Raw genomic sequence first — 9,161 nt, forward strand, 5'->3', positions numbered from 1 at the left:
ACTTGATCGGCTGCCTTCTGCACGCCACCGACTGGAGACCAAGCCTGCAACCCAGGCATGTGCCCTGATTGGGAATCGAACTGTTGACCTCCTGGTTCATAGGTTGATGCTCAACCACTGAGCCACACTGGCTGGGCTTTTTTTTCTTTAAAGTTAATGTTTATTAGCCCTGGCCCTTGTGGTTCAGTTGGTTGAGCATAATCCCATGCACTGAAAGGTAACCGGTTCATTCCAGGTCAGGCCACTTCCCCAGGTTAAGGGTTTGATTCCCAGTAGGGTGCGTTCAGGAGGCAGCCAATCAATGTTTCTATTTCTCTCCCTCTCCTTTCATCTTTCTTCTCTCTAAAAGAATAAAGTTAATGTGTATTATTCACATGAATGTTTTTAATGCTTCTATTGCATACATGTATCTAGATACAAATAAAAGCGAAGCATCTGGAATGACTGGTTGCTATGATGTGCACTGCAGTTGGCCAACTGGGCGGCCCCTACTCCTGGCCAGCCCCACCCCAAATCGCCCCCTCAACCCTATTGGGGGCAGGGCCGGCTGGCCAACCTTTGGCTTCCTGGCCCAATTGGCCCCCAAATTCATGCACTGGGCCTATAATATACATACATACACACACACACACACACACACACATTTTTAATTGACTTTTAGAGAGAGAAGGGAAGGGGGGGGAGAGAGAGGAAGAGAGAAACATTGATGTGAGAGTGAAACATCGATGGGCTGCCTCCTGCATGCCTTGTACCATGGATTTATCCTGCAAGCCAGGCATGAGCCCTGACTGGAAATCAAACTGGCAACCTGTGGACAACACCCAACCAACTGGACCACACCAGCCAGGGCTACAATATATATTTGATTAAAAAATTTATATAGTGCCACATTATACATATTCTCTCTTACAACTTGTTATTTTCACTCAAGATTGGTTTTGAGGTTATTCATTTTGACATATATAGAGTCAGTTGTCCGTAAAAATGCCACATAGCATTGCAGTGTACGAATCAACCAATTTATGCCCTACAAATGGCGAGATTGCTTGCAGTTTTTCCTTCTACAACAGGGCTGCTAAGAGTACCCTTTTCATGTCCCAGTGCACATTTGTGTGAGTTCCTTCTAGATACAGGCACTTAAAAGTAGAATGACTGGGTTGTAGAATTTGTACATTTTCAATTATACTATTACTAGAGGCCTGGTGCATGGATTCATGCACCTGTGTAGTCCTTCAGCCTGTCCTGCAGGGATCGTGCAGAAACTGGCTCTCTGACATCCCCCGAGGCATCCCAGATTGCGAGAGGGCGGTTCTTGGGTGACGCACCCTGGAATCGGGCTCCCTCCTCTCTGGTTCTGGAGCGTCACCTGAGAACCTCAGCTGCCAAGTCAGCACAGCTTAGCAGCTCCTGCATTGAGTGTCTGCCCCCTGGTGGTCAGTGTGCATTATAGCTACTGGCCGATTGGCCGGTCACTTAGGCTTTTATGTATCTAGATTGCCAAATTACTTATCAAAGTGCTATATACTTTATACTCCGACCAATGGAATGAATTCTCATTCTTTTATGTAAAATAGTTTAAGGCTTAAGAGCAACTGTAAACCTGAATTTATTTTTGTTGTTTTTAAGGTTATTTAGAAACTTTAGCTTATAGATTAAAAGATAAACAAATGATAACTCTTTTGAAAGGTTTTGTGTACATGAATATCCCTGGGAATGGGTTGCTTTCTTAAAATGTAGATTCATTAATTCCACTTGAGATTGATTTATTTTCTCTGGGGTAATGCTGCCTAATAAATTACCACAAATTTAGCAGATTTAAACAACACAAATTTATTATATCAGTTTACGTGGGTCAGGAGTACAAATACAGGTTAGCTGGGTCCTCTGCTCGGGGTCTCACCATGCTGAATCAGTGCTGGGGCTCCTGTGGCTTATGGTTCTCTTCCATGTTCATTCAGGTTGTTGGTAGAATTTAGTACCTGTGGTTGCAGGACTGGGCTCCATTTTTTTTTTGCTGAGCAGGAGTTGTTCTCAGCTCCTAAAGGCTATCTTCATGTCGTAGCACATGGTCCTCTCACAATGGCAGTTGACTTCTTCAAAACCAGCAGGAGAATTGCTCTCCAGTCTCTTACAGTTATGTTGCACAATATAACCTAATCAGGGAGTGACCATCCTGTCATTTTCACAGTTCCCTCTTTTGTGAGGGAATTATTCCTGGTGTACACACCTGTGGCAGGAGTGTCTTGGAGACCATCAGAACAGAATTCTGTCTGCTACAGCTCAAAAATCTGCATTTTTTACTAGTCTCCAGCCATGATATTTCTGATGTCTTACAAACCCCACTTTATGAAGCACTGGTTTATACCATTTGTAGAGAGTATTTTCATTGAAGAGCATTAAGGTATGGTTTAAGAAATACTTTCCCAGCCCTAGCCGGTTTGGCTCAGTGGATAGAGTGTCGACCTGCGGACTGAAGGGTCCCGGGTTCAATTTTAGTCCAGAGCATGTACCTTGGTTTCAGGCTTCTCCCTTCCCAGGCCCTGGTTGGGGCGCATGCAAGAGGCAACCAGTTGATGTATCACTCGCGTATCAATGCTCTGTCTCTCCCCCATCCCTTCCATTCACTCTAAACATCAATGGAAAAAATATCCCGGGGTGAGGCTAAAACAAACAAAGAAGAAAGCAAAGGAGGCTTTGGTTTGTGTGTTTCTGTAGCTATAGTCCCAACCCCAAGGGCCGGGTCCTGGAGGTGGAAGGCCTGGATAATCCCTCAGGCAGCTCTCACGGGATTTGTGTTTCTCTTAAAAGGGTATCTTTTAGGTGCATCCACCTCCTCCATCGGCCTCGCCTTTTATGGTGCCCGTTGGCCAGGCCAGCTCTTTCCTCCTCCGGCAGGCAGATGAGTGCTGCAGAGTGACTCATGCTCCCAGCCTCCCAGCCCTCCCTGGGGCCTGCAGCTCCGTCCCTCCTACCTGTCTTTTCCCAATTAGAGATGGTCTTGTTTTGCATAATGTCCTACTTTTGATTAACTTACTAAGATTCACTTTCACATAAAGACATTTTATATAGTAAAACCTTATTAATTTGGATACTTTTAAGATGGTATTAAGCAGAGTTTCCAAAAGTGTGCATCTGAGAGTTAGAGGGGAGAGCATCCCAATCTTGAATTTATGAAAAAAATCTGAAGTACTTTTTATAATGGAGGGCAGAGCATAATTCTCAAATAACAAATGCATGTACACACACACACACACACACACACACACACATAAAATTAGTTTCATTGACCTCTTGGTGCCTACAAAAATCCAGTCCTGAGGACTGGCATTCCTACTGCTTGCTGAGAGCCAGGTTATTTACAGATTCTAGAATATCTAGTGTATGAATTGTGGAGAGAATTACTGCACTGAAAAAATTGGCATTGTTCCAATTATACATGAAGTTTGGGTATGTTGTGTTTATAGAATGACTGAATTTAAAGTTATGATGGTTTTATTTACCATAGAAATGTCTTTTTTTTTTTAAGGATATAATTGACACTGGCAAAACAATGCAAACCTTGCTTTCCTTGGTCAAGCAGCATAATCCGAAGATGGTCAAGGTCGCAAGGTATATATAACATTTTGTCATAGGATATTTTCTTCATTTGAAAGAGGATTAAGGAATTGCTCCTGTGTTAGGGTAAATGTTCTCAACGGCCGTTTTATCTTCAAAAAGTAATGTGATCTCAAACTCAGTGTCCTTTGTAAATAATTGTGCATTTCTCTTATGACTAATGATCTTGAGATTCTTTTCATTTGCTTATTGGCTCTTTGAGTATCTTCTCTGGAGTGGTTATCCATTTAAAGCATGGAAATTACTTAAAAAACGAGCTACAGTCATGCCTTACAGATGGACCTTTATTAAACATTCAGATCTATAAGCATATGAAGTGCCAACTTCCACTGAACTCTTAGTATAGCTGGCACTGAGTTTGCTGATATCATTTCTGGAGTGTTCCTGAGTGAGTGTAGTTAGAGGGATGGGTTTTTCTGTGAATGACTTTTTAAAAATTTCTATATGGAAATTGAGTCCAGACATACCCTCTATTTAATGACTGGAAGAGAATCATGAAGGACTTGAATAGATGATCCCTTGGAGGCTAAGGCTTAGGCTAGTGATTCTCATTCAGCTGCACATTGAAATTACCTGAGAGTTAAAAACAAAACAAACAACAACAAAAAACCCACAACCGATGTCTGTGTCCCATCCCCAATGATTCTGATGTCATTGGTCAGGGGTGTGGCCTGGGTAGTTGAGGTTTTTTTTTGTTTTTTTTTTTTAAGTTCTCAGGTGCAGCTAAGGTTGAGAATCACTTTAGGTCCTCTCCAGCTCTTTAAATATATTTATCTAGGAAGGTATGAAGTCATAAGTTTTATTGGGACTTCCTTTAACACACAACGAGGCTTTCAAAGTACCATCTACCACTTTTTTTAATGGCTAAAAATTTCAGCATGCAGCACTTGAGTTACAAAATTAGCTTTTGTTAGAGTTGATTCATCCTACCTGCAGTTTTTGCTCTCAAAGATAAATACTACCTCCTTTAGCATGCTAGTTACTTTTTAACCTAGAATTCCTCTTTGTAAGCAAACTATTAAAAGTCTTGAAAGGTGATGCTCACCCCTCCTACATTCTTTGTGGCTTAGGGATTGTGTTTCTAGGGATTCTGGACTGAGAGCACTTATCTTTTCTTTGCTCATTGGCACTCCCCACCCATTTATCTTCCTGATTAGCTGTCTTACGATGGATGCGTGGGTAGTTGGGGTGCAGCTCTCAGAACAGTCCATCATGTTCCAGGTAGAGATCAATCAAAGGCCTCATCTGTAGTGTGAACTCATCGCTGCCCCTGCCCAGTGATCCCTGTGATTTATTTAGCTCTCGGTTTCATAGACTTTCTTTGGGTATGTTAAAACTGACCATGGTATGCTAATTTCAGATGAAACCATGTTTCAGAACATTAGTGTTCTCTTTTGTAATGCTCTGTAGTGTCTATATATGTCACATGTCACATTTTTAAATTAACAGCTTGTTGGTGAAAAGGACCCCTCGAAGTGTTGGATATAGACCAGACTGTAAGTGAATTACTTACTGTCAATCATTTAGCTATCTTTAACCCAAACTAATTTTATAAATGAAACTAGAGGCCCAGTGCGCAAAATTTGTGCACTCGGGGAGAGTCCCTCAGCCCGGCCTGCGCCCTTGGGGGATATCCCTGCAGGGAGCGGGCCTAAGCCATCAGTCAGACATCCTTAGCGCTGCCACAGAGGTGGGAGAAGCTCCTGCCACCTCCACTGCCCTCGCCAGCCATGAGCCTGTGGGAGCACACTGACCACCAGAGTGCAGCTCCTGCGTTGAGCATCTGCCCCTTGGTGGTCAGTGTGTGTCATAGTGACCGGTCATTCTGCCATTCAGTTGATTTGCATGTTAGCCTTTATTATGTAGGATAGGATGGTTTAGAGTTACATTAGAGAATATTTGTAGAGAAGGCACATTTGATATGAAAGTGATGATTTCTGGCCCTTGCCGGGTAGCTCAATTGGTTGATGCATTATCCCGATGCTCCAAGGTTGTGGGTTTAATCCATAGTTAGGCACATACAGTGGTTAACTAGTGAATGCATAAATAAGTGGAACAATGGAACAATGGCTGGATGTTTCTCTGTTTTTCTCTCCCCCTCCCCCCCTTTCTTTCTCTCTTCCTCCTTCCCCCCTCCTTCCCCCTCCCCCCTCTCTCTCTATCTCAAGTAAAATTTAAAAATATTTTTTAAAAAAGTGATATTTTCTGTATCTAAATGATGAATTATGATTCCTTTTAGTTGTTGGATTTGAAATTCCAGACAAGTTTGTTGTAGGATATGCCCTTGACTATAATGAATACTTCAGGGATTTGAACGTAAGTAAAACTTCTTTTTCTCACTATCATTTTTCAGAACCCATATAAAAATTTACGAAAGAGAATTGTTTTCTCTTTCCAGCACCTCATAATTTGAACAGACTGATGGTTCCCATTAGTCACATAAAGCTGAAGTCAAGTAAAGACGTCCTTAGAGCTGGAACTTGGCCAAGCTAGGGTGACACTTCTTTCTGGCTGAAATAGTTGAACAGCTTTAATATACACTAACTGTCCCATTATTATTTCAGATGATAGATGTGCTCATAAGTAAGAAGTAAATGAACTAGTTTAAGTCTTTTAATTCACTCTCCTTCAAATACCCGCCTCCTACTATCGAGGCAGGAGTTCTGAGAATAAATTTATGAGCATAAGTGAGGAAGATTAGTAAGACTACACAAACCTCTGTTTAGTAAAAATGCCTGCAGCATAATACTATTCTTATAAAGTATGCAAATTGCTGTTCTTGCCTTTCACTTCAGACCACACTTTTCTAATGTGAATTTCTGGATTTTTATTTTTTAGCATGTTTGTGTTATTAGTGAAACTGGAAAAGCAAAATACAAAGCCTAAGATGAGAGTTCAAGTTGAGTTTGGAAACATCTGGAGTCCTATTGAAATCACCAGTAAAGTTATCAAATGTTCTAGTTCTGTGGCCAGCTGCTTAGTAGAGCTTATTGCATGTATCTTCTAAGAATTTTATATGTTTTGTAATTTAGAAATGTCAGTTGCTGCATTCCTGAACTCTTTATTTGCACTATGAGCCTAAAGACTATCAGTTTCCTTTGGGTGGATTGTTATTTGACTTGTGAATGAAAAATCTCTTAAACCACACCACTATTGAATAAAAATATTGAAATTGTATCTGTAAGAAACATTTAAAGAGAAGATATATTAGTTTTTAATTGGTATTTTGATTTTTATATATTCAGGAAAGTACAGAATGATTGAATATTGTTAATTATACCACTGTGTGTTTAGAAAAGTAAAAAGCAGTCAGGTTTTATATCTAAGACAGCACCTAAGAGATATTGTTATATCAGATAAACCATATGTCCTGGAATTATTTAAGTAGTGTTTCAGTATTATTAACTTTATTTTCCCGCTTGTTCACATTATTTTCAGTGAATCTTTGTCAACAGTTCCTTTTAAATACAAATCAATAAATTCCAGAATAACATTACCACTTTTTGAATTCATCAGTGTAAAAATCCTTAAAATAAAGGCTGTCTCTTTAAAAGAAACTATGCATACCTATCATTTCTCTACAAATTAACCTAGTGTAGTTTTCTTTTGTTTTCCTTTTCCTTGTCTGTTAAGTTTTAGTAACTAGTTTAATTGTAATCTTTACCAAGCATGGCGAATGATGATTGTCTGATAGAATGGATAGGTGGAACTGGCAAAATTCTTACCTGCTTCAGAGACATTAACTTTCATACAAATGGTATACCTTACTACATTTTACTATGCTAAAATGATATGACTTTCTCTTGGAATTCTGTTGGAAATTGTTTAGATTGTAATCTCATCTGCATCACAACAATTTGTTTTCAGACATGTACGATTACCTTCTTTGTATAGACCACTGGTCGGCAAACTGTGGCTCGCGAGCCACATGCGGCTCTTTGGCCCCTTGAGTGTAGCTCTTCCACAAAATACCACGTGTGGGCACGCATGTACAGTGCGATTGAAACTTCGTGGCCCATGCGCAGAAGTCGGTATTTTGTGGAAGAGCCACACTCAAGGGGCCAAAGAGCCACATGTGGCTTGCGAGCCGCAGTTTGCCGACCACTGGTATAGACTAAAGAATAACAACAACAATACCTTTTGTTTTCTGGGAGGAGGAAAAAAAGATTTAAAACAAACAAACAAAAAAACACCTCTTAATTTCTTCTCTGTTCCAGGTAAGGTATGAACTAGCAACTTGTAAGCCATCTAGCTATATTTATAGCTTAAAAAGTTTGCTGCAACTCCCAGCAGCAAAGTAGGGAACTTTAAATAATAATTTGTTATTGCCCTAGAACTTTCTAGTTAATAAAACTTTTTCATTTTTGTTACCTCATTTGATCTTCATAACCCTATGAAGTTGAGGTCAGTGTTACCACATGTGAGTGTAGTATTCAATATAACTGCTGATTCTTCCCCCCACCCTTGTTCCAATATGTCACCTCACTGGAGTAATTTACAACTAATCTTCCTCCCATTGCTAATCTTCCTTACCCAATCTCTTCAGTTGCACTCACCATCTTTATTACGTTGAACCATATGAAATTATCATTTTTGTAGGTAAAGGTAGTTGGGTGTTGGCAATTTTGAGTGGTGTAACCTAATAACATGCTGTATAATTTACATTTGTATTTATTGCTCACTGTCTCCCCCCACCCACATCTTAAAATGTAAGTTCCATAAGGAAGGCAAGAATTTGTATGTCTTGTTCACTGATGTATGTTTACCTAGTCTCTCAAAGATAGTAGAAGCTCAAATTGTTGAAATAATGAATAGCTAAGAGCTTGGTTTTAGACTGTCCTGACCGTGGCTTATATAGTTATAAGACATTGGGTTACTTTGGGACTAGTTTACTCCACTGACTTATGTGGATAATGCTATCTCCTTCACAGCCTTATTGTGAGAATTAATTAGATTAGATAGCACAGGTAAAATAGGACAGTGACCTGGGACATAGCAAGTATTTCATAAACATTAGTTGCTACTTCAAAAATGAATGTTTTGAGATGTTAGGTGCATAGCTAGTAAGAGGCAGAGATTTAACCCCAAATCTGTCTGATTCCTGCTACAGTATCATGAAGAAGCTGAACTGTTTCTCCTTCTGTCTCATGTAAGCTCTTTACTTTCTGGTTAAGTAATGTTTTAGCTGGTTGGCAAACCCAACAAGAAATCTAGCTAACAGCTAGGAAGGAATCGCCTAAAGCTCATGTACTTTTCTAATAAGAATGTTCCTCAGACCTTCTTTAACCTGATTTTTGGGCATACAACTCTAATATTTTATTTGTTTAACCAATGTTGAGCAGAATATAGTCCCTTTATAAGATGGGGGAAGGGAGATGCTGACAGCAACAGCAGTAATTTTCAGGAGAACTGTCTGTCAAAGGTAGAAAAAGATATTAAAATGAAAAAAGTTGTAGCCTCTTGGGGCCATTTTTTCATTTAGTATAGGAGCAAATGGTCATAAATGTCACACCTCAGTAACCCCTAAGGGCTATACTTTCATTACA

General features: G+C 39.9%; 1 protein-coding gene across 1 annotated transcript in view; it reads left to right on the top strand.

Moving 5' to 3' along the window:
- The window catches only part of HPRT1 (hypoxanthine phosphoribosyltransferase 1), a 39,803-nt gene extending 32,631 nt beyond the window's left edge, over positions 1-7,172 (top strand). The window contains exons 7-10 of the mRNA XM_015561322.1: positions 3,527-3,609; positions 5,065-5,111; positions 5,855-5,931; positions 6,454-7,172. Of these exons, the coding sequence (XP_015416808.1) occupies positions 3,527-3,609; positions 5,065-5,111; positions 5,855-5,931; positions 6,454-6,501 (255 nt within the window). The 3' untranslated portion in view covers positions 6,502-7,172. The remainder of the gene's footprint in view (positions 1-3,526; positions 3,610-5,064; positions 5,112-5,854; positions 5,932-6,453) is intronic.
- The last annotated feature ends 1,989 nt before the right edge of the window (positions 7,173-9,161 follow it).

This window comes from Myotis davidii, unplaced genomic scaffold (genome assembly GCF_000327345.1).
Source record: "Myotis davidii unplaced genomic scaffold, ASM32734v1 scaffold237, whole genome shotgun sequence".
NCBI lineage: Eukaryota > Metazoa > Chordata > Mammalia > Chiroptera > Vespertilionidae > Myotis > Myotis davidii.